This window comes from Hemicordylus capensis, chromosome 4 (assembly GCF_027244095.1).
Source record: "Hemicordylus capensis ecotype Gifberg chromosome 4, rHemCap1.1.pri, whole genome shotgun sequence".
NCBI lineage: Eukaryota > Metazoa > Chordata > Lepidosauria > Squamata > Cordylidae > Hemicordylus > Hemicordylus capensis.
In genome coordinates, this window is record NC_069660.1 from 320,159,109 (window position 1) to 320,184,382 (window position 25,274).

Below are 25,274 nucleotides of genomic sequence, written 5' to 3' on the forward strand. Positions count from 1 at the left end.
AAACTCAAGGAGGCGGCAGCAGCAACAGACCATGCGGGGTGGGGGGGAGCTGGGCTGGGCTGGGCTGGACAGCCCCAGTGGTTCTTCCCCTCCTGTTTTCAAAACCTTTTCTTTATTTCAAATAATAACGAAGGCAACAACAATTAATAAGGTAATCAAACTTTAAAAAGAAAGAAGAGAAGGTAGCTGTTGCTCCCCCTGCTAAATTTAAAGGAAGCGGCCAGTGTCAGAGGTGCCTCCTTGCCCAGCTCGTGGGGCTTTGGTGATCAGGCCCCCCTTCCCAGGAGTCTGATCGAGCTCCCCCTGTGCCCCTTTTATTCTCAGTCTCAAACATCAGTAGAGAAACGGAGGACAAGCATGCTCAGTCCCTGTTGGGACACTTAAGGCGACAATAAAGGCAAGAGTGACTCTGAGCATACACAGAGTGCCTTTGCTGGGGTTGGGGCCAGGGCTTCCAGCTAGGAGGGAGGAGGGAGAGCTGGGGTGCCAAGACCGGGCTCTCAGCCGAGCTCTCCCCTGGCAGGTCTCCGCTCTCTGCATGTACCCTGAGCTCTTGAAGGACCCGAATCTGCCTACGGATGCCAAGCAGAAAGCTCGGAGGCTGCTGGCCGCGTGTGGGGGGCAAAGCATTGGTGAGTGCCCCCCCGCCTTTCCTCTGGCAGCCTTCGCCGGGTGGCCTCCTGCCCACCTCTTTGCTGAAACGCTGCACCCTGTTCACATGAGCCCTGCAGGGGACCCTTCCAGGCCAGAACTCCTCTGAGCCCCTCAAGGGAGCGTTTTTCTCAAGGGAGGTGGCAGAGCCCCTCACCTGGCCCCTGGGCTGGCTGCAGTTGCCCAAAGGACCGTTCCCCCGTCCGGCTTCAGGGCAAGAGGCTGGCAGGCTGCAGGGGGGATGGATCAGGGTGCCCAGTTGGATGCAGGGCTGGCCTGTGGCTTGTCCCCTACCCCGAGGGGCTGCTGCCCAGTGTGGCCCGGGGACTCCTGGCCAGAAGGGGCCTTGTGCTGGGCACAGCCCCTGGGTCAGGCACGGCCCTTCTTGCCCCACTGCTGCACTGCAAGGGGGGCCCCTCTGCTTGGAGGGAGCCCCCCCCACTGGCTGGCAGGAGAGGGGGCTCTGGGCCTGACTCTGCCGGGCATCCCATGGGTGACTGGGGCCAGCCCCTCTCCCTCCCTCGGCCCCCCAGCTTCCCAATGGGGATAGCGCTCTCCCCTCTCACAGAGGCAGGCTGCACTTGTGCACCAAGACGGCACATGGCCTTGCATGCAGGGAGGGGCTTCATGCCTGATTATTGTCCACAACCTGAAGGAGCCCCTCAGGTGAGACCCCCTTGGACTGGGCCAGATCCCCCCCATTCAGGGCTTCGGTCTTTCTCTCTCCCCCCCCGGTGCCCCCTCCAGGTGCCTACAGTGCCAGCCCTGGCATCGAGCTCATCCGCCAAGATGTGGCCAACTTCATCACGCACCGGGACGGGGGCATCCCCACCAGCCTGGACAACATCTTCCTCTCCACAGGCGCCAGCGACGCCATCATGGTACGGCCCGGGACCCCCGGGTGGAGCCGAGGGGCAGATCGGGGTGGGGGAGACAGGAGAGGAGGAGTGGAGGGGTTCCCCAGCGAGGGTGGGCAGTCCTGTGTCCAGGCTTGGAGCGGGAGGGGATGTTCTCTGTGCCGTGCCCTTGGACTCCCCCCTCCTCCTCCATGATGCACCTAGCATGGCCGCCCATTTCCCGGAAGGGCCCTTGGGTGGGTCAGGAGCGGGCAGAGGCGCACCACCCCCTGAGCCTCCTCCTGCTTTCTCCGGGTCTGCCCCCTAGACGATCCTGAAGCTGCTGGTGTCCGGGGAGGGGAGCTCCCGCACGGGGGTGATGATCCCCATCCCGCAGTACCCCCTCTACTCAGCTGGGCTGGCGGAGCTCAGCGCGGTGCAGATTAACTACTACCTGGACGAGGAGAAGCGCTGGGCGCTGGACGTGGGGGAGCTGCGGAGGGCACTGCACCAAGCCCGGAAGCACTGCCAGCCCCGCGCCTTGTGCATCATCAACCCGGGCAACCCAACGGGTATGTGTGGGCCAGGAGAGCAGGGACCCCTTGGGGCCTTGAGGGGGAGGGGGAGAGGCCCGGAGTGCCATATACCCACCAGAGAGGGGTGGGCTCATTGGCTGCTTGGGGATGGCACCCAGCACTTGCCCCCAGAAGACTTGCTGATGGAGCCTTCTCGGCCCTGCATAGTACAAAGAGGACCTTTCAGGGAGGGTCTCTTCTTTGCCCCCTTATCACCCATCCTCTGCCCTCTCCCTCTCCCTCTCTCTTCCAGGAGGGCTGACTTGCGGTGTGATAGTCTAGGATTCCACCTGAGACAAGGCTGCACAATGCAGGCTGGTTGCCACAATGTACACCCATAATGTACACCCCTAACCTAAGAACAGCCCTGCTGGATCAGGCCCAAAGAGGCCCATCTAGTCCAGCATCCTGTTTCGCACACTGGCCCACCAGATGCCGCTGGAAGCCACAGGCAGGAGTTGAGGGTCTGCCCTCTCTCCTGCCATTACTCCCCTGCAACTGGTACTCAGAGGAACCCTGCCTTTTGAGACTGGAGGTGGCCCACAGCCCTCCGACTAGTAGCCATTGATGGACCTCTCCTCCATGAAGTGATCCAAACACCTCTTAAAGCCATCCAGGTTGTTGGCTGTCACCATGTCCTGTGGCAGAGAATTCCACAAGTGGAGCACGTGTTGTGTGAAAAAGTACTTTTGTTTGTTGGCTCTAAATTTCCCAGCAATCAATTTCATGGGATGACCCCTGGTCCTAGTGTTGTGTGAGAGGTCCCATCTCCATCCCTGTGATGACCAGCTTCTGTGTTCTTCTTGGGGGCTGCTCTGCAGATCTCCAGTCCAGGCAATGGCGTCATTCTGACGGCCTCCTGGACAGCCAAGTTCAATAAGCAAAGCTGGCATTACAGAGCAACTGGGATGCCGGAGGGATGGATGACGCTCAGGCAGTTTGGGAGTGGGGTGCATGCGTGCTGCTGAATGATACAGGAGAGATTTCCGCCAGAGGCAACCTGACACGGCGGACCTCTCTTTTCCTAGGGTGTGTGTGAGACTCACTGCAAAACAGGTGGGCAGGCAGCAATGGGGCCGACTTGGTTTTATACTCGATGTTCCTGGAGGCGAGGCCCACCATTGAGGTCCCTGAGAAGCTCAAGGCAGAGGAGGGGGTGGAGCCTGGTACAAGCAGAGTCCGGGGGTGGGTGCAGTTTCTAGGGGCACCCCATAAGTCAAGTACTGGGATGACCTGCCTAGACAAGAACAGATCTCCACATGACTACAAAGGACATTCCAGAACTGGGGAAGGTGCAGAAGAGGCCAACCAAGATGATCAGGGGCCTGGAGCAGCTTCCTTATGAGGCAAGACTACAACACCTGGGGCTGTTTAGTTTAGAAAAAAGACGACTGCGGGGAAACATGATAGAGGTCTGTGTGCTCAGAGGCTCTCTCGTCCTTGATATTTGTTCATGCCTTCCCATTTACTGTGTGTCCAAGCTGGAGAAAACTTTAGCTGATTAACTTGACTCAATTGACTCACCCACCCCAACAGTGATGTGCAATGCATGACTCCAGAGCTCCCTTTAAATATCTGGCAAGAGAAAATTATGAAAAAAGGTCTGTTCTTACAAGAAACCGAAGCTTAGTCCCCCCCCCCGCCCCCCCCCCCTAAATCAGGCCTCTTTAAAAAGTTGATAACTTTTGCAAGTCCTCCTGAGCCATTCATGGCTCCAGGCTCTTGTTGGGGTAAGAAGGTGATGAACTTCTGACAAAGAAAACAGTTAGCACCTTTAAGATGCACCGAGGGCCAGCGAGCTACTCTGCAAAGGAGCTCACAGGCAGACGGCTCCTCCTGTGTGTGGTTGAAGAGGCTTGTTTCTGTCCTGCTGACTGAGAACCTTGATTTTAAGCAGGGGTCTTCTGGCCAACCAGCCGCTCCTCAGAACTCTCCCTCTGCCTCTGCAGGTCAGGTCCAGAGCCGCCAGTGCATTGAAGACGTCATCCGCTTTGCCTGGGAGGAGCACCTCTTCCTCCTGGCTGATGAGGTGAGGCTCCCGGACTCCTTCCCCTCCTCCACCCCCTCTACTTATGCCTTTGGCCAAAGCTCCTCTTCCGAGAAAGCGAGCCCAAAGCCTCCTCCTGGGAGGGAGACGGAGCCCGTCCATCCTCGGACTCCCAACAGCTCCCTACTGCGGCGTCAAGGGCGCCAAGCCTCCAGTTCTGCTCTTGGCCCCCTCCTGCCCCGATGCCAGCTGCACGCCAACCCCCTGGCTCTTCTCCCCGCAGGTGTACCAGGACAACGTGTATGCAGAGGGCTCCCAGTTCCACTCCTTCAAGAAGGTCCTCTTCGAGATGGGGCCCAAGTACTCGGAGAGCCTGGAGCTGGCCTCCTTCCACTCCATTTCCAAGGGCTTCATGGGCGAGTGAGTTGGCCACCTTTCCCTCCATGGTGCCTGTCGGCTCTCCCAGGAGCTCCTCGCCACCATGGGAGCTGCAGCCCAACAACACCTGGGGACCCAAGGTGGGCCATCCCTGGGCTACCCTCTTCCAGCTCCTGTGACACGGAAGGAGGGTGACTGGGGCTTCTTCCCAGTCCTTGAAGTCCTCTGCCTCCCTCCCTGGCTCCCCTGGACAGTGGCCACCTGGCCATGGCTACCTGTGCTCTGGCAAACTCAAGGTTAGACTGCCGCCATGTGTGGTCTATGCAAGGCTGCTTGGGCAGATTGCTTGGAAACTGCAGTTAGTCCGGCCTTGCGGGCTGCTGACTGGAAGCAGTGGATGGGACCATCTCTCACCAGTGTGAAAACCATTCCATGACGGTCTCTGCCATTTCTGAGCAGAGTGCCAGTACTCATTTGGGGGAAGCCCGCTTGTGAGCTGGGCACCTGAAGCGCTGCCCACTCTTCCATGCCTCTGCCCGGACTTCAAGGTCTTCTTGGGAGCCCCTTTGCCAGGCATCCCTGTCCTCTGAAGCTAGGTTGGCGGTGAGCAGAGGGGGCCCCTCTTCACTGTAGGCCCCCCCCCTTGGGAACACCCTTCTAGGGAGACTCAGCATCGGCTAGCCACTCCCGTTCCTTTTGAGAGCCAAGCAAAGGCCTTTTTATTTTCCTGCTGCAATTTCTGTTAATAGTCGTGTATTAGCAAGCGCTATGGATAAGGAAAGCTTTGACTTGACCAGACTTGACTACAGAGGAATAGAAAGGTAGGCCTCTGTCCTCAGAAGTGACCTTGCAGATGTTTGTGAGTCTGAAGCTCTCTGAGTGGGAAATTCTATGAGTAAAGCAAACAGGTAGACTAATAACTAAACATTGGTGGGATTTCAACATGGATATCGGTGGGGGTGGTACACGGAGACATCCTGCAGGTAGATGTAGTGGGACATAACAAAATCTGGGAGCTGGTCGTTTAAAATGCTTGTGATTTGATGAGAGGTCCAATGAAAGGAATAGAAACAGCTATGACCACAGGATAAAGATAATTGTGTAAGATGGTACGGGGTCCACCGATTTCACTGGAAGTCTGAGCATTTCAGCCGGCTGAATTGCCTTGTTTCTGTTGCATCCTCTCCTTGATTTGTGGCGAGTCCTGTTTGGAGGGGAGCAGGAAGGGTCTGATGCGCTTTTATGGAGAGGCATTTTAAAATAGGGTTTTAATCCAGTTTCCAGTTTAAAACAGTCTGAGTCCTATCTGCCGCTTTAGCTTGCTGCTGATTTGTTTTTAGTGTGTTATTATTCATTGTTTTATTTTTTATCATGTATCACTGATTTATTTATATTATTTATCCATCTTATTTATTTATTATTTCTCTATGGAAACCGCTTTGGAAACTTTTGTTGAAAAGCGGTATATAAACATTATTTGTTGTTGTTTTTCTGGTTTTGCTTGCCTCGTAAGCGGCCCTGAGCAGCAGGCGGGAGCAGGAGGGGACAGGACAGAAAGGGAGGCCCACAGGATGAGCCGCCTCTAGGCCAGCGGTGGGCAAACCTGGCCCTCCAGCTGCTGCTGAACGACAACCTCCATTATTTAGTGTGCCTGGGGATGATGGGAATTGTAGTTCAACAGCAGCTGGAGGGCCGAAGTTGCCTAGCCCTGCCCTGCGCTAGAGGCTGCTGAACATCACGGCCAGCCGCCTTAAATAATACAACCCCAGTAGACAGCACCACAGCAGAGAGCAGCCCCCTCTAGTGGCTGCTGGTGGTGTCTACTTTCATTTTAGAGTCCCTTTGGGGCAGGGAACTGTCTTATTGATTATTATTTCTTTTATCTATGTAAACCACTTGGGGCACTTTTGAAGGAAAGTGATATCTAACTATTGGTAGTCATAAATGGAATTTAACCAATAAAATAATAATGAATACCTGCAATGCAGTACAAAAACCTTATATGGATTCAACAATTAGTGCGAGACAAAAAACAATCCAATAGTATAATACTAATGTTCATACCATAGAAAGCTATCCTAACTCAATTAAATGTAGTTCCACCAAATCAATACAATATATCCATATAATAAAAATAAATCTTTTGAAATCCGTAAATGAGATCTCATAAAAATGTCCACTATGTGACTTATTAAGTAAGTTAGGTCCAAGAATGTCTCCATTGTTTCATCTCTGAAGTATCCCGTCCTGCTAACTTTTCACTTGTAGATTTCTATCCCTTCAAAGTTCTGGGGGGAAATAAAGGGTGAAGGATCTACTAGCTTAACCCCAATGAAGGGATAGAAATCTACAAGTGAAAAAAATATTGGCATAATTCCTTAAAGCCTGTCACTGAAGAAGACTGCTCAAAGGTTGAAACGTGTCTGGCAAGACGCACAAGATAAATCCAATATTCCACCTTTCAGTTGAGTACTATACGGACACAGGGGCGTAGCGAGGTTGTAGTGGGCCCAGAGACAAGAGGTTAAAATGCCCCCCCCCCGAAGCTCAGCTCATGAAGTAAAGAAATCTTAAATGAGGCTGAATAGTGGTAACAAAAAGCATAGTAAAATGTATAAACACGTACGTGCCACAACAGAACATCATCCTAAATTATTTTTTAAAAGGTTTTGTCAATGGTGGACGATGCAAGTCATTGAATGGGCCTAGAGAAAGACCTGCTGTTCTGGTAGCTCCAAGTCTTCACACTCACATCAGTTTTGGAGAATGAATACAACTGAAGGAAGCCCGGGCGGGTGCATGGCTGGTGGAGTCAGTCATGTGACTTGCCTCTTGGGGGGCCCCCAAGGCAGTGGGCCCCCAGACAACTGTCTCCCCTTGCCCTATTATAGTTACGTCCCTGTACGGACAATTGTATGGGGACATCCATCCATTTTTCCTCCCACAAGTTAGCAGCACAGGATACTTCAGAAATGAAACAATGGAGACATTCTTGGACCTAACTTTCTTAACCAGTCACGTAGTGGACATTTTTATGAGATATCATTTATTGATTTCAATGGATTTAGTTTTGTTATATGGATATATGGTATTGATTTGGGGCAACTATATTTAATTGCGTTCGAATAGCTTTCTATGGTATGACAGACAGTTTTATTAAATGGAACCTTACTACTGGATTCTTTTCAATGCAGTGCAAACATCAAATGACTGACCAGTCCCTGGCAGTGCTGCCCACTGGCAACCTCAACAGGGGCACACACAAGGAAAAGCAAGGAAGAGGGAGGTGCGCATGCACACACACACACACACACACACACTGGGTACTTCCCGTCACTTCTGGACCGAGGAGGCAATGGGGCAGCAGGGAGGTACACTGCTGCCCCACTGAACCCTTTTCAACAGTAGCACCAGCAAGAGAAATGCAGCCGGGGGGGGGGGGGACGGTTAAGAGCACCCACCCCAATCCTTAAAGTTATCACCCCTCCACCCTTGAGCCACGCCCCACTGGTTCCGTGCACATCCCTACTGGAGAGTGGGGCCGAGGTCTGCAGCGGCACCTGTGTGCAGACATGCTGCCCGCCTTCTTGAGGCCCAGGTCCTCAGAGTCTCCCTCTCCCCTTCCTTGACGCTTCCAGGTGTGGTTTCCGGGGCGGCTACATGGAGGTGATCAACATGGACCCAGCAGTCCAGCAGCAGCTGACCAAGCTGGTCTCGGTGCGTCTGTGTCCGCCAGTGACTGGGCAGGTCCTCCTTGACGTGGTGGTGAACCGGCCTCAGCCGGGAGAGCCTTCCTACGACCAGTTCTGCCAGGTTAGTCAAAGAGGACCAACCTTCCTGCGCAGTGGAGGAAGATGTCGTAAATCTGTCAGGCTAGCCAGACGGAGTGTAAAACAGGCAGAGGCAGAAGTAGAATACAAAGTCTTACAGGAAGAAATTCTCCAAATCAGGTTCAGTCCGAGTCAAATCCAATCAATCCAACAGAGTCCAGATCGAAGTCTACGGGCAAGGTCACCACAGTCTAGGGTCCAAACACGGTCAAGGCAATACACGAACACAGCCGATTAGCTCACAGGAAATTGACGTTGCTATCAGCAGGGTTGCTGTGGCGCAGTTGTCTTAAATAGGCTGACCCCCGGTGCTGTTAATCAAGAGTTCCTGAGTCAGCAGCTTTGCCTGTTGTGCTATGCATGCGGTTCCTTAACTCTTGCTGTCTCTTGGACCAATGCCTCTCCACAGCTGGGACCGGTCGCGCCTCCTCCACAAGAGCTGCCTCACCTGGCTCTAACTCATTTTCAACTCCCCGTGCGCTGGACCCACTCTCCTTTGCAACTTCTGGTCCTTGCCCTCCCTCCTCTGCTGTAACCTCTGTCCCCTCCTCCAGCTCCTCCTCGGAGTCTTCCAGCATGCCCATGACAGAAGGGTCTCCTTTTAGATGGCAGGTCGGGGTGTTGCTCTGCCAGCCTGGGATCCAGGCAGGCACTCACATGCTGCTCTTCTTTCCAGGCCCTGGGAAGAGGCCGGAGGGCCACCACCCAGAGAGCCCTCCCCTTCACACGCTGACCTTTCCTTGCAGGAAAAGCAGGAAGTGCTGAGCGCCCTGGCCAAGAAGGCCCGGCTCACTGAGGAGACTTTCAATCAATCCCCCGGGATCCGCTGCAATCCCGTGCAGGGGGCCATGTACGCCTTCCCACGCATTCAGCTGCCGCCTCGGGCTGTTCAAGAAGCACAGGTAAGGGAGCCCCTCTCCCCAGGCGTCCTGATTTCAGGGGTACAGGGGAGCCCACACTCACCTGGGGGGGGGACGTTTTGCATGCAGGCTTTGCTCTCGGGCCAGGGAGTGGCTGATGAGGAAACCTCTTGCCTGGGACCCTGGAGAGAATGGACTGCATCACCCCAAACTGCACTCGGGTGATGCCACACTTAATGGCTCTCCCACGTAAAATGCTCTATGCAAATAGGAAACTGGCACATAAGGAGACAGGTTCTATCCCAGCCCTTTGCCTGCTGTGCTGCCTTTCTGTTGCAGGCAGCTTCTAACACAGGAGAGCATCCCAAAATGTCATTCTCCCATCTGCAGCCAGAAGTGGTGTAGTCCATGCAACTATCCCGGCTCTGTTTTGCAAGATGGGAAGAGGAAGCCCGGGCCTGACAGCTGAGGCTTCGGAATGTTCCTCCCGGAAACAGGCAGAGAAAGGGAGACGCCAGCTTTAAACTGCTGTGCTGGAAGGTCATGTCCACATTTGCCACTGTGGAGTCAGATTCGAGAGTGGGTGGGAGTGGCTCATTCTCTGCAGCAGGAAGTGGTTGTCCTTCTCGAGGTGTTTCTGTGCACGCTTGATCTTGCTTGGCCTGCTCCTTGCCAGCACTTAGGGTCTTCCCAGCCATCTTCCCAGATGGCAACCCCTGCTAACTGAGCACAGGTACCTTTTTAATGTGGTGGATTCTCTTTATTGAGCAGGGGGAGAGTAACTGGCCCCATCCACCCCTCCAGTGACTGTGGCTGGTGTCTATCTTGTGTTTCATTTTAGATTCTGAGCCCTTTGCGGACAGGGAGCCATCTTATTTATTTATTATTTCTCTGTGTAATTGGCTTTGGGAACTTTTGTTGAAAAGCGGCATATAAATATTTGTTGTCTTTGTTGGCAATAAGCTGTGTAATATTGAATGCTTTCACCCAAGCTGCAAACACAAACCTACTCACAGACGCTCCTGCAGGTTTCCACGCTACTTCCTAGTGCAATCTTAACCTCTGCATGCACATGGAGCAGGGTTGTTGTGCAATTTCCACACTGCCACCTGCTGGCCATCTCTTGCATTCTGGGAGGGATTTACTCTTTCCCCAGTTGTCACAAAAGTAGTAATGAAAAAGACCTCCAGTTGGGTGTGGGATCCACACCCAGGCTTTTGTATATTCATCTGTGCTCTGCATAGTCATGTGGCAATTACATGGCTTGACCTTTTGTGCCCACTTGATCAAAATTACCATTTCCTCCCTTTTGTTTCTCAGGGCAGGTAGACTCCCTCACTCAGGTGGCCACTTTGCACATCTGACGAAGGAGACTCCAGCCCATTGAAGCTTCTGCCATACTGAACTGGTTAGCCTTTAAGGCGGAGGTTCCTAATCTTGGTTGTCCAGATGGCCCTTGTGGCTGCGAGGGATAATGGAAGTTGTAGTTCAGCAGCTACATCTGGGCCCCTAAGCTTGAGAAGCTTTGTGACTTTCTGGGGCAAAAAGCAAAGCTCTTTGCTGCTTTTCCTGCAGTGGACTAACACTTTCACCTCCCTTGCTGGAATTTCTCCATATTCAGAGGCAACAGATGCTGTGGATAATTTTTGAGTGCTGTGGATAAACACTAGAAGATCCCCTGCTGGTGATTTTTCTTGGAGTGCCTGACTGGCCCTTGTCAGAAAATCAGAGAGTGTTGGGTTAAATTGTCTCCTTTAGAACCTTTCCAAGTGGTTCAAAGAGAGCCTGACCCAAACCTGGAATTAGCCACTGACTTGTGCAGGTGTGTGAAGCTGCCTTCTGCTGAGTCAGACTGCTGGTTCATCAACCACTACCTGGGATCTTTCCCACTGGAGACACCAGGAGTTGGAGACACCTGTCAGTACCTTCTGCCTGCAAAGCATTGGCTCCATAGTGCCCTGTCCTCTGAGTCCAACGGTCAATTAAAGCAGTGGAGCACAGTCCAGGCGAGGTGATGTTCAGGCAGCAAGGGCAGCACCATGGACAGAGCCATGGGAGATGTTGGCTCAACAGCAGGCAGAGGCCGCCTGGGCCTTGAGACACTCCTGAGCCCTGTCCACCCCTGCTGGGCTCCACCTCCCTGCTGAGACAGCAACTGGTTGAACGGGCAGCCCTCCTCTGCTGGCTTGAAGCCAGGCCCTCCTCCTTCTCCTTCTCCTCCCCCTCCTCCTCTCCCCTTGTTCCTGCTTTGTCTGCCTCTGGTGCTGACACACTGATATTGGTGGGGGTGGAGGAGGAGGAGGAGGAGGAGGAGAGGCTGGTTCCTTTGGGGGCTCTGGTTCTGAGGATGTCACCAGAGAAGCTCCAGGCTCCCCGGGCCCTGTCACAGGGGGCTCTCTGTCTCTGGAGCTCCCACCAGCTCCACTCTGGGATCGGAGGCTAGACTGGCTTCTGGTTCTGCCTCCTCAGGGCTAACCTCTGGGGCTCCCACAGGCTCTGGACTATTGCTGGGGCCGGGGGCTGAATGCGGCATGGGTCCTGCTTGCGCCCCTGCTATGAGCCCCTGGTGGCGCAGTGGTAAAACTGCCGCCCTGTAACCAGAAGGTTGCAAGTTCGATCCTGACCAGGGGCTCAAGGTTGACTCAGCCTTCCATCCTTCCGAGGTCGGTAAAATGAGTACCCAGAATGTTGGGGGGCAATATGCTAAATCATTGTAAACCGCTTAGAGAGCTTCCAGCTATAGAGCGGTATATAAATGTAAGTGCTATTGCTATTGCTTCTTCTCCAGGGCAGGGAGCCGGGTCCTGTGCTGGCTCAGCCTCACCCTGGTTGGACTCCAACTGGCCGCTGAGGGTGGGGCTCGTGACCCACAGAGGTTCCAGCTGCAGAGAGCAACGGCCACTCCCCATTTCCCAGGAGCCCGGCTGGTTCAGTTCCGCATGAGCTCCTCTCTCTGACCCCTTCACCGTCTTGTCTCCCACTCCAGGCTCAAGGCCAGGCCCCAGACATGTTTTTCTGCCTCAGGCTGCTCGAGGAGACGGGCATCTGTGTCATTCCGGGGAGTGGCTTTGGGCAGAAGGAGGGCACCTTCCACTTCAGGTAAGGCTCCTCCTGCCCCTCGGGGGTGTTCCCCCTCAGCCTTGCTTCTTCAGAGGGGCCCGGGAGTGCCCCACATGTCCCCATCTGGATGCCAGGACTGGGATCCTTTCCCGATGAGCCAGGGGGGTGCCAACCAAGGCTCAGCTGCCTCTGGTTGCACCTCTTTCCTCCCCCCTGCTCTGCCCCACCTAGTATCAATGAGAGCCACACTGACTGCAGGCGGGCCATTCACTGGGTAGGGCTGTGTTGACTGGCTGCTGTCTTGTCCCCCCTCACTTCCTGCCGAGCAGCTCTTCTTTGGCTGCCATCAGCCTGGCCAGAGTTTCCCAAGAAGCTAAAAGACTGAACTGCAGTGCAGACCAAGCCAACTCACCCGGCATCTCCAAAAACGGACCCAGGGAATCCCAGGAGAGGTTGCCGGCCCCTCGGGACACGATGGCAGCAGGAAGAGGACAGCCCAGACCTTCCCCAACTTATGGCAAACTGGCTGTATGATTTGCCTAATTAATTCATCAAACCAACAGATTTATATCTTGCCTTTCTGAGAATGCACAAGGCAGCTCACAGTCTATATACAGTATATAAAAGGCTTAGGTCGTACATGGCAAGCCCCACCCACACTGTGCCTAACCAATTGGCAGTGACCTTGGAGGCCCAATCAACTGGGTTCTCTGGCGGGGAAAATTCTGTGCCCTGGTGACCCTCTGAAAGGCCTGCGGAGCATAGGCAGGCTCATATGGGGAGAGATACTCAGGTACTTTGGGCTGTAAAGGCGATAACCAACACCTTGAATGGAGCCTTAATAGAAGAGAAGACATTCAGAAATATGGGGAAACCTCTTCGTTTACAGGTGCCAAGCACTACAGAAGGAAGTCCACAACATAAACTTCCAGATTGTGTCATGATTCCAAAGTCATGGGGAAAAATGATAATCAGGAACCCCCAGGACAAGCGGGGCCTCTGGGGTGGGATGGGGAGGTGTGGACTAGATGTCCTTTGGGTTCCCCCTCCTCACCTGGCTGGACACTCTGGTGATTCCATGTTTCTCACCTGGCCACCTCTCTCTCTCTCTCTCTCTCTCTCTCTCTCTCTCTCTCTCTCTCTCTCTCTCTCTCTCTCTCTCTCCTCACCCCAGAATGACCATCTTGCCACCCCTGGAGAAGCTGCAGATCCTTGTGCAGAAGCTGAGCCAGTTCCATGCCAAATTCACCCAGGAATATTCCTAACTCCAGCACTAGGGGGCGGCAGAGGGCAGGGAGAGACCACCCAGAAGCGGGAGGGGTGGGGGCCCAGCAGCCATGGGGAGGGCTCTCTCCTGCTTTGCCTTCCAGCCACCTTTCCTCATGCCCCCCTCTTCATGTCTCACCACCATGACACTCTGCAAGCTCTCCTCCCCACCTCCAACAAAGCAAAGGCCCTGGGGGGCATCTGCCCAGTGGCTGGACTCGCTGCTACCCAGAAGGGACTGCCTGGGATGTGGAGTGGCTCCATCCGACTGGCTGGCTGGCTGGAGGGGACCCTGCCCCCACCCCGACCTCTGCCTCCCTCCGGGGCCCCGTCTCATCGGCTGCTCTCACTGTCCAGGCCTCGGCACCTTGAGTCCCTGGTGCCTGCCGAACTCCTCGGCCTGGACTACGGGGGCCCATGCTGGGCTTTGAGCTGCTTGACCTGGCCTGGGTTCCTCTGTCCCCGCCCTGCCGACTGTGCCTTATGCCCTCAGATTCCAGGGGACAGAAGTGCCTCCTTAGCTGCCCCTCCCTCCAGCTTGTCTGTTCTCCTGATGGCCACTGTGGGAGGGGGTGGGAAGCAGAGCGTGTGTCCCCGAAGAGAGGAGTCTTGGCTTCCCACACACCTGGGAGCAGATCAGCAGCAGCAGCAGCAGCAGCAGCAGCATTTGAGGGGTCCTTGCACCAGAGTCTTCTCCAAACAAGGATGGGGTGGCCTCTCCGGTAGACCTGGCAAAACGGCTCCCTCTCGCTTGTGTGCGTGGAGGGAGAGGAGAAGAGCAATAAAAGCCACTTGATGAACCAGTCAGAAGAGGAGGAATCTAATCCCTGTGGGTTCGTAGGCACTGCAACCAGTCCTGTGCCTGTCTGTGCCATGATGCCAACTGGACGATATTAGACCGGCGATATTAGATCCTTGCACATTCCTTGTTCCACTACTCAGGATAGGCTATTTAGCTGAGTTTTGGCCTGCTGGTGGTCAGGGAGGGAGTCACCCATTCTATCCTAGGGCCGGAGAGCTGGTCTAGTGGGAGTGAGTGTGAATTGCCCCCTTTGCTAAGCAGGGTCTGCCCTGGTTTGCATTTGGATGGGTGATTACTGTACATGTGATTGCTGCCTACTGTAAGATTCTCCCCTTAGGGGATGGGGCCACAGCTTAGTGGTAAAGCATCTGTCTGGCATGCAGAAGGTCCCAAGTAGGGATGGGAGTGATTCCTGCCTGCAGCCTTGGACAGCCACTGCCAGTCTGTGTAGACCCTATGAGCTAGATACTGGACCAAGGGTCTGACTCGGTATGAGGTGGCTTCCTGTGTCCCTATGATGTTGGAGACAACCTACTTGCTATGGGCAGGAGAGAGACAGAGAGTCCTTCATGGACCCCAACATTCTTTGGGAAGGACATCCAATGCTCATGATGGCTAATCTGCCAATAGAGGCCCAGGTGAATGGCTGAACCTCCTCAGGTGGCTTTGGTCATTGGCCCAGGTGCTCTTGGGACTTCTCCTCCACTCCTTCACCAGCAGAGGGTGCTCTGGTGCTTTTCAAGGAAGTAAAATAATGGTAAAGTGTGCTGTCAAGTCGATTTTGACTCCTGGCGCCCACAGAGCCCTGTGAGGTTTTTTGGTAGAATACAGGGGGGTTGACCATTGCCTCCTCCTGTGCAGTATGAGATGATGCCTTTCAGCATCTTCCTATATCGCTGCTGCCCGATATAGTACCAGCAGGGATTTGAACTGGCAACGTTCTGCTTGTTAGTCAAGCATTTCCCTGCTGTACTACTTAAGGTGACTTTGCAAGGAAGTCGGTTAGAGCAAATGTACACTTCCCATTTAAACGGGAGTTGAGGAGTCCTGAAGGATGCTGCTGCTAGATTCCGTTCATAACTGCAAGGGGCAAAACGAGGTGCCAGCAGCTTATACCCGCTTCTGTTTCTGGTGCAATGTGGAGACTTGTGGGGATCTCCTCATGGGGCTGGCTGATCATGCTCCCCCCTTGCTCAGATTCCACCTTCCCTGAGTGGTCATGGAAATTTTATGTCAGCTCCTATTGGCTTGGTTCCTTTGGAGGAGGCAAGCTGAAGGCTATTTTGCAATGATCTGTTGACTTAGAAATAAAGAGGTCACATGGTCAGCAGTGAGGCGAGGTGGGGTGCAGATGCAAGCACACAGGTAAATACTGTTAGTTGCAATGCTTTCCATGCATCCACACACTTGCCAAGCAACCTTGGTCTCTCCCAATTTCTGGCAGGTGGGTGGGTGCAACTCATATCCCCAATCAGGAGCAGCTTGTCCTAATGAGCTGGGAAGGGGAGGGGGCGCCAAAGGAGGGATAGCTGCTTCTCCTTCTAGGAGCTCAATTTGCTCCTCTCTGCCCCAGCCCCAGTGTTGATGGAAGCCATGCTGCCTGCAGGCTGGCCATTCATCAGGTTGAGCTGTGTGGCTCCGAGAAGGAGAGGCAGCTGTGCCTCCTTTGCCCACCCCCCATCCCTGCTTGTTAGGACAAGCTGCTCCTCCTGTTGCCAATAGGTGGAAAGCAAACAGCCCATGGATGTCCACCAGTGACCAGACCCCAGTAAAGGGGGCAAGGAGAAAAGGAAAGAGAGTAAGTCCTTTTGTCTACGGGGTTTGCTTCTGGGACAAGATTACTGAAATGGCCTGGAAGTGCAGCCTATCCTGCAAAGACAATGGAAATACTTGGTAGTCAAAAATGGTGAAAGACTGCATGGTTAATTATTTACAAACTCACAAAATGTTTCTTATCTCAAGCCAAGTGTTCCTCTGTATGGGGCACTGCAAACTGTATCCCACTAACAATACCAGGACCCATAATGTTGTTTACTCTGATTAAATCTCCTGTTCATAATCTCCTCTGCAATCTTTTGGCTCTTTGCCTTTCCTAAGTAAGTTCTTCCAAACGACGGAGCTGCTGCAATCTAACGGGCTGAAAAACATCCCATATGCCCTTTCACATGAGTGTTAGCACCAGGTTGGAATGAACTGGTTTCTGAAATAGGTGGGAGCATTCACAAGTGCCTTCGCAAAAACTCCTGGGTCACTTTCTAACCAGCACTGAAACGGGTTCCTCTCTGCAGCCAACCCCTGCAACCTCCCAAGTACACTGGACAAACTCATGCAGATCTGTGATAAGGCTACTGAAATGGCCGGGGAGCTGTCCAGCCCAGGAGACACCCAGAACAAGGCTCTAGGCAGAAGGAGATGTTGCACCAACAACAGCCAGGCAACGCCTGAGAAATGGCCTAGCTCCCCATGCTGCCCCACCCCTTCCTGCAGCAGCATCAGGGTCCTGATCCACAGCACGCATTAGTAATTGTTTCCTACTTCTGAGTAGGGCTTTCTGACAAGGGAGGCCTTGTGCAGCCAGATTTGGAGAGCACCTGCTGTTCTCCTGCTCAGACTCATTGCCCTCTCTGCTCCTGGCATCCTGTGATGGTTTTGGAAGGTTTGGAGTAGAGGAGGGTGAGCTCCCCGGAAACTGCAGCCTCCCCAAATGGGGCCTTTCCCAGGGGCCTGGAGGTGTTTGTCAGGGCTCCACAATCTCCCTTGTTCTCTGTACTTGCTGGGTCAGGGGTTGGGCCCCTATTCCAGGCTGCATCCATTTCTGGCTCCAGGCTGCTGCCGACAGGAAGATGGTGGGGCATGGCACTACCGCCATCTCCTCCTCCTCTCCTCCTAGAGAAGAAAACACCCCACAGCCCAGTGCCTGGAGCAGCACAGCGGCCTCCCGTCCCAAGCAGCAGGCTGCTGGGTGCTTCCTGCTGAGAGTGGGGAGGCGGTGTTAGTGATAAGGGCTGCACCACCAGCCAGTGGGGAAGAGCAGATCCCAGCTCTTGATTCAGCGAGAAGGGACAGCCACAGGCACGGGAAAGCACAAACTCCAAGGGCACTTGCTCTGTGGTGAGATTCTTTTTGATGCACCTCTGGGATGTATCTTAACTGCTGTCAGCCTTGCTCTGACCTGAAAGCCCACCCCTCCTGGGCTTTGGAATCCATTCCATGCACAGATCTAAACTTTTGAGTTGATCTAGTGTGGAAGGCCACACCATCATGGCAAGGTGTCACCTATTCGTGATGGTTTTTGGTGGTTTGATCCCATTGCTCCAAATGTCCTTTGGCCGCTTGACCACCACAGTAGAGGAAGCCAAAGGGCTGCCCGGCTCCCTGGCTGGCCTGCACAGCATCTCCCCACCCTGAAATGGGGAGACTCGGGGCAGCCTGTTCATTAGGGCACCTCCCCCACATCTAGTCCTGCACAGTGTGCCAAAAGATCTGTTCTATCCAAGTCCTAGAGCGACGGAGCCTTCTCAGTTCCTGGCTCCTCATTTGAACACGGAGCCCTCCTAGGTATAGCACAGGGCTATGACATTCAAGAAGGCTTTTTTGCAGTGTTTCCTAGGTTTAAAGGTTTTCTTAAGGCAGGGTTTCCCAACCCTGTGTGCCCAGATGTTGTTGGACTACAAGTCCCATCATCCAAGTCTCAACCATTGTGGCTGGGGATGATAGGAGTTGTAGTCCAACCACCTCTGGGCATCCACATTTGAGAACTCTTGCCTTATGAAATCTGCTGCCACAATCTGCAGTGATTGTCACCAGTCTCAAAGGAGGATCAGCCAAATCTGTGTCCAATAGACCAAACTATTAGCGATGATGACTAAATAAATGCCCCCTCCACCTACTGCCTCTGAATGCCGGTTGCTGGGAGGCAACAGTGGGGAAGAGCAGCTGCATTTCATGCCTCACTTGTGGGCTCCCAGGAAGCATCTGGCTGGCCACTGCAGAGAGCCGGATGCTTGAGTGGATTGGGCCCACTGTTTGTTCTGCTCCAACTGGGCTTCTTGTTTGCCAAGAACGTAGAGCAAGTGGCCCATCTCTAGGACAGGCTGGTCTGACTCTGTGAACATGAACCCTCCTGCAAGACAATGGCTGTTTCCAGGGCATCGGTGTTATGACGCTTCCGTGATCAAGGACACTCAAGGGCGCTGTTCCAGCACCCAAACACGAAAACAGGCAGGCCGGTCTCTCAGGCTCATTAATGGGGCATAATTACTGTGGTATTCAGATGAAACTGGCACACATAGCCACATCAGAGGCTGGCACTGTTGGGTGGAAGCCGAGGGCTCAGCACCCCACCGGCACTGACCCCAACCCACAGCTGGTGATGAGAAAGGGGCTTCCCAGGGAGGGGTGGGCTCCCGTCTTCCCTGCAACAGGGATTCCCAGACGGTGTTGACGAGAACTCCCATGACCCCCAGCCAGAGGCCCCTGCAGCTAGGGATGATCGGCGTTCTAGTCCACACCATCTGGGAATCCCTGTTATCACAGGCAACCCTGGTGGGCTACCTGGGGGGGGGGACACGAGGGCAGCGGCTGAGCCTTCAAGAGCCCTTTGTACTCTTTTGCTTGCCTGCCCAAAGAACCTCCTGCTGCTGCCTACATTGAAGAACTGTGGGTGGGTCTCCACACATTCCGACCCAGCATGTGGCCTCCCCTTCCCTCCTTGCTACAGGGCTGCACCTCCCCAGAAATACCCCATTGGAGGGAAGGTAATTTAGAGCAGAGGAAGAACCTTGCTACTTGCTCCACATTCACACCCAGCCAGGTGGCTTCATTTTGCCCCATGTGTTTCACCCTCTGCACTGTTAAATAGGGAACTGGCGATGTTTATAGAGGCAAGTTATTTAGGGGAGTGGAATCCAGAACAGATTGTGAGGAGCTCCAAAATGATCTCTCCAGACTGGGGGAGTGGGCGACAAAGTGGCAAATGCGGTTCAATGATGGCAAGTGTAAAGTGATGCACATTGGGACGAAGAACCCCAACTTCAAGTATATGCTGATGGGATCTGAGCTGTCGGTGACTGACCAGGAGAAGGATCTTGGGGTTGTGGTTGACAGCTCGATGAAAGTGTCAACTCAATGTGTGGCAGAAAAAGCTGTGAAAAAGGCCAATTCCATGCTAGGGTTCATTAGGAAGGGGATTGAAAATAAAACTGCTAATACATAATGCCCTCATACAAATCTATGGGGTGGCCACATTTGGAGTACTGCATGCAGTTCTGGTCACGATATCTCAAAAAGGACGTTATAGAACTGGAGGAGGTGCAGAAGAGGGCAACCAAGATGATCAGGGGCCTGGAGCACCTTCCTTTATTATTTCTTGTTTACACAGTCAGGTGTTATTGACTGGTTTGTTTTATCCAGACATTGAGTACTTCCCAAGGACCTGGGATGGCTGAAGTTTATCATCAATACTGTTGGTTATTATAGATATCGTCGCAAAATATAGGCTGTTCCCATTAAAGCTGCTTTTTGTAATTGGCTGATGGTGATTTCTGTGGCCCCTATAGTGTTGAGGTGCTCTTCAAGGTCTTTTGGGACTGCACCCAGGGCGCCAATTACCACTGGGATTATTTTGGTCTTCTTCTGCCACAGCCTTTCAATTTCCATTTGTAGATCTTTGTATTTGGTGATTTTTTCTATTTCTTTTTCTTCTATTCTGCTATCCCCTGGTATTGCTATGTCGGTTATTTTGACTTGTTTTTCTTTCTTCTCGACTACAGTTATATCTGGTGTATTGTGTGGCAGATGTTTGTCTGTTTGTAGTTGGAAGTCCCATAATATTCTTACATCTTCATTTTCTACCACTTTTTCAATTGTATGGTCCCACCAATGTTTGGCTATGGGTAGCTTGTAATTTTTGCAGATGTTCCAGTGTATCATCCCTGCTACTTTGTCATGCCTTTGTTTGTAGTCAGTCTGTGCGATCTTTTTACAACAGCTGATTAGGTGGTCCACTGTTTCATCTGCTTCTTTACAAAGGCGGCACTTGCTGTTTGTTGTGGATTTTTCTACTTTTGCTCTTATTGCATTTGTTCTTAGTGCCTGTTCTTGCGCAGCCAGTATTAAACCCTCTGTTTCTTTCTTCAAGTTGCCATTCTTAAGCCATTGCCAGGTCTTGGTGATGTCTGATTTTCCACTTATATTGTGCAAATATTGACTATGCAGGGGCTTATTTCTCCATTTTTCTGCTCGGTTCTTGACTTGTTCTTTCTTGTAGGCCTGCTTTCTTTCATTGGTGTTGAATAGTTTCGCATTATTGACCATTTGAAGTGCATCTTCTTCACTGTCCTTTATATATTCTTCAAGGCCTCTTTTCTCCTCCTCTACTGTTTGATGGACTTGCAGCATTCCTCTTCCACCTGACCTGAGAGGGAGGTATAGCCTATCAACATCACTGCGGAGGTGCAGAGCATGATTGATGGTCATGATTTTCCTGGTCTTACGATCCAGCGTCTCTAGCTCTGCCTGAGTTGCATCATCATCATCATCATCATCATCATCATTATTATTATTATTATTATTATTATTATTATTATTTCGATTTCTACACCGCCCTTCCAAAAATAGCTCAGGGAGGTTTACAAAGAGAAATAAGTAATAAATAAGATGGCTCCCTGTCACCAAAGGGCTCACATTCTAAAACGAAATGAAACATAAGATAGACACCAGCAACAGTCACTGGAAGTACTGTGCTGGGGGTGGAGAGGGCCAGTTACTCTCCCCCTGCAAAATAAAGAGAATCACCATGGTAAAAGGTGCCTCTTTGCCCAGTTAGCAGGGGGTTAGAGGTGTGCATGAACCCAAAAATGTGATTTGGTTCAAATTCAAATCAAATTTGAACCCAAGCGTGTTCTGCTGAACCAGTTTGGTTGAACTGACCGGCTGGTCTGGTCCAATCGGCTGAACCAATTTAGCTGTTAGAGCGACAATAATGGTAAAGGGGAATCCAGTGAGGATTCCCCTTTACAAGTAGAAGAGTGGGATGGGGGAATCCACTGGGTGGTGGGGGAGCAGCAAGTCTAAGGTTCTTACTGCCCAGCCCAGCCCAGCCCAGTGTGGCTGCATTGGGGGTGGTGAGTGCCAGCAGCTGCACAGGACTGTAAGAACCTTAGACTACCTTTCTTGCCACTCCCCCCGCACTGTTGCTTTTTGATGTTGAACCGGTCCACTCGAACCGGGCTTGATTCGGTTTGACTGCAGATCAAACCAGCCCCGGTTCAGTGTGCGACCAAGCTGCCAGACTGGCCCAGTTCGATGTGAACTGGTTCGACATCAAATAGTTTGTGCACACCTCTATCTTCCTTTTGAAGCAAGGCTACAATGTCTGTCTACAGCGTCTGTTTATAACAGGGAGAGGGGGGAAAAAGACTGAGGGAAGACATGATAGAGGTTTATAAAATTATGCATGGAGTAGAGAGAATGGATAGAGATAAATTTCTCTCTCACACACAGCACTAGAACCAGGACTCATCCTATTAAACCTATGGCCAGTAAACTGAGGAAAAAGGAAGTACTTTTCCACTTACATAGAGCATCATTACCCTGTGGAATGCTCTGCTATGGGTGATGGGTGATGTGGTGATGGCCACTAGCTTGGATGGCTTTAAAAGGGGCTTCGACAAATCCATGGAGGTCAGGTCTATCAATGACTCCTAGTCTGGTGGCTATAGGGCACCTCCAGCCTCAGAGGCAAGATGCAACATAGGAAGCTGCCATATACTGAGTCAGACCATTGGTCCATCTAACTCTGTATTGTCTACACAGACTGGCAGCAGCTTTTCCAAGGTTGCAGGCATGAATCTCTCTCAGCCCTATCTTGGAGATGCTGCCAGGGACAGAACTTGGAACCTAGATGCTCTTCCAAGAGCAACTCCCTCCCTTAAGGGGAATATCTTCCAGTGCTCACACTTCTAGTCTCCCATTCACATGCAACCAGGGTCGACCCTGCTTAGCTAGGGGGACAAGTCATGCTCACTACCACAAGGCCAGTTGCAGGAGAGCAACAGCAGCAGAAGGGGCATGCCCTCAGCTCTTGCCTGTGAGCTTCTCAAAGGCATCTGGTGGGCTACTGTGTGAAACAGGATGCTGGACTAGATAGGCCTTGGGCCTGATCCAACAGGGCTGTTCTTATGTTCGAGAAGATGCAATGGAGCACCCTCCTTCCTACCACAATCTCTGTGAGAGGTGGCAGACAGGTGGGAGGAACACCCTCAGGATGAGACTTCATTTATTTTGAAAAGTTTACTCCATCTTGTTGGTAGAACATTAAAGCAGGTCAGTCAAAAAAGGATACCAGACATTTCTGCTGAGTTGTGTTATTACAGATACAAGTTATCAATGAAGCAGGGAAGGAAGTAAGTCTGGAGGAGGAGGGATTAGCAAAAGTAAGCAGTTGCTCTCCCCTGATTGAGCCAGTCCCGCTGAATCCAATGGGTGAATTGAATTCACAGCTGAATTTAATTGGATCTTGAATTCAATTCAGTACCCGGGTTGGTGGGCATGTAATTGCAGCTTTTGCCCACCACCCGGAAAAAGTCCTGTGGACACCCATGAAGAGAGAGAGAGAGAAAGCAAGCAAGCAAGCAAGCAAGCTGACAACCTGGTTTTGAAAATAACCATCAGCCTCAGAAACCGGCATGGAACATCTTCCTGATTGGCTTCTCTGTTTTGATTTAGGCAGCAACCTCCCACTGGGAACAGGATAAAACTGTGCCTGTCTCAACCCCCTGCCCAAAGGAGGTTCAAGAGGTGGAAGCAACAAGTTCTCTTTTGCCTGTGGAGAAGCAAGCGCCTGAATTCTCTTTGCTGCTCAGCATCTGAAAGGCAGGCAGCTCTGACTGCTCAGCAGCTGAGAAGAACCATCCCAAAGTTGCAGTTGTCCAGGTGAGCTGCTGGAGATGTATTTATTAGGATTGTGCAGTTGGATGGTTCTGATAGTACTGTGCTGGGTCTGACAGTGCCACTAGCAGACCTGTTGGAATTATGTCCTTAACCAACACACACAGAGTTCCTAGTGTGCTGAAAATGTTGGAAGTAATTCTTTACTGAAACGAGCTCACTGGCTGCAAGTAGCTTTAGAACTTTTTAAGGCCAAGGCTCTTGCCTTGTTTCTGGTGGGAGGCCCCCCAGGGAATAAAACTAATTATCCGAAGTTGGAGACGGTCCAATCTAAGTTTATTAGGTCTCTTCTTAGATTACCGTGTTCAGTTTCAAATGCTGCCATTAGGCTGGAGATCGGATGGCCATCTGTAGAAGTGAGATTATGGAAAATGGTTTTCTTCTATTGGCTTAATCTGATTTTTCACCCTACGGGCATTGCTCCCTTGATATTGGAGGATGGCTTTATGACCCGTTGGAAAAATGATATCAATGCAATGTTAGTGTCCTTGGGTTTCCCCCTGCCCCTGATTAGAACTCTGGGTCATAGCAAGGCCAAAATGGCCATAACTCAACGTATTTGGGATATGATGAAGCAGGGGGATGTTGCCCAAATAGGCCCTGGCCTATTCCTAGGAGATCAAATCAGTAGTCATTCCCCTGCTGAATATTTACTTAGGATCTCCAATGGGGATCATCGCAGGGCTCTTTCAGCAGCTAGACTTAATGCCCTTCATACGGCGGTATTGGAAGGACGTTTTGGGAAGGTGCCCTACGATAAAAGATTATGCCCCTGCCAGAACGGTGAAGTGGAGACTATGGAACATCTGATGCTGAAGTGCAGATTTTATACTGAATTAAGGGGAAAGCTTCTCTCCCCACTACTAACTCATTACAATTCTAATTTCCCTTCTGATGGGGACAAGGTCCTTTCCCTGCTTACTGCTAAGTCAGAGTATGCTTATAGGAGGGTAGCAAAATTTCTCTCCATAGCAAGCAAGATTCGGTTTAGAGTGATTGAGGCACGAGATGCTGGGTTGTGCACTTCAGATTAGCCGGTTTTATTTGAACAAAATTAGCCATGTATACGGTATTTGAAGGTATTAATGTTTTATGTATTTTATGTATTTACTGCTGTTGTTGTTTCTTTTTCTTTTTGTATTTATGCTGGCCTTGGGCCAAAATAAACAAATACATACATACAATTCTTTACTGTATTGGATTGCTGGTCAGAAATTTTGACTTTAAAACCCTCCATAATTGCAGGTCAGAAAGCTTAAACTTTTTGCACAGTGGTTGTACACTACAACAGGACTGTATGTGTTTAATTGGAATTAAATTGGTCTACCCATTGATTTTTTAATGCATTTTTGATTTTAAAAAACTTCATTTTAAAAAATGTGATGTACTACTTGTTTCATGGCAAAAAGTTATAAGATAGGGCTGTGAGTGTTGGACATTTTGGAATCCCACTCCAGAATCCTCACCCTCCACCATGAGGAGGCAGCCATTTCTGGGCTAACTGTCCCAGGTAGGGTGGTGGTGGTAGGGCTCCTTTAAAAGGCACCCCAGCACTGGTCCAGGGCAAGTTGGATGTCTGCAGTGAATCTTGGGTGTGTCCGGGGGTGTGCAGGGAGTGTGGTGGGGTGGGGGGCTTGGCACACGCATTGGGAGGCTGGGAAGCACAGAGATGCCTGCCTGGGGGATGGAGTTCCTTCCAGAGGAAGGTTCCTCCCCTCCTATGGGAGCAGCTCTGGGGGGAACTCCATCCCCCAGGCATCCCTGTGCTTCCCAGCTGCCCCACGTGTATGTCCAGCCGCTCCTGCAGCATCCCCCACCCACCCTGGATGCTCCCGAGAGTCACAGCAGCCACCCAGCTTTCCCTGTGCCAGGACTGGGATGGCTTTAATCAGTCCACCCACTGATTTCTAAGGCATTTATCTTATTCATGGCAGAAAGTGCAGTAACTTTAGAGAACCCAGTGCTCGTTTTTAAAATGAATTGATGGAAATGTTTTAAATGGTTTTCAAAGAAATTCATTAAAAATAAGGGGTGGATTGGTTTAATTCCAATTAAACACACTTGCTGATGTCATCAGGTA

General features: G+C 51.9%; 1 protein-coding gene across 5 annotated transcripts in view; it reads left to right on the forward strand.

Moving 5' to 3' along the window:
- GPT (glutamic--pyruvic transaminase) overlaps positions 1-16,308 on the forward strand; it is a 38,099-nt gene extending 21,791 nt beyond the window's left edge. For all 5 annotated transcript variants that reach the window (XM_053249606.1, XM_053249608.1, XM_053249610.1 and 2 more), the window contains 9 exons: positions 524-632; positions 1,399-1,532; positions 1,816-2,059; positions 4,012-4,091; positions 4,333-4,469; positions 8,066-8,240; positions 9,004-9,159; positions 12,104-12,216; positions 13,352-16,308. In XM_053249606.1, the coding sequence (XP_053105581.1) occupies positions 524-632; positions 1,399-1,532; positions 1,816-2,059; positions 4,012-4,091; positions 4,333-4,469; positions 8,066-8,240; positions 9,004-9,159; positions 12,104-12,216; positions 13,352-13,442 (1,239 nt within the window). In that variant the 3' untranslated portion in view covers positions 13,443-16,308. The remainder of the gene's footprint in view (positions 1-523; positions 633-1,398; positions 1,533-1,815; positions 2,060-4,011; positions 4,092-4,332; positions 4,470-8,065; positions 8,241-9,003; positions 9,160-12,103; positions 12,217-13,351) is intronic.
- The last annotated feature ends 8,966 nt before the right edge of the window (positions 16,309-25,274 follow it).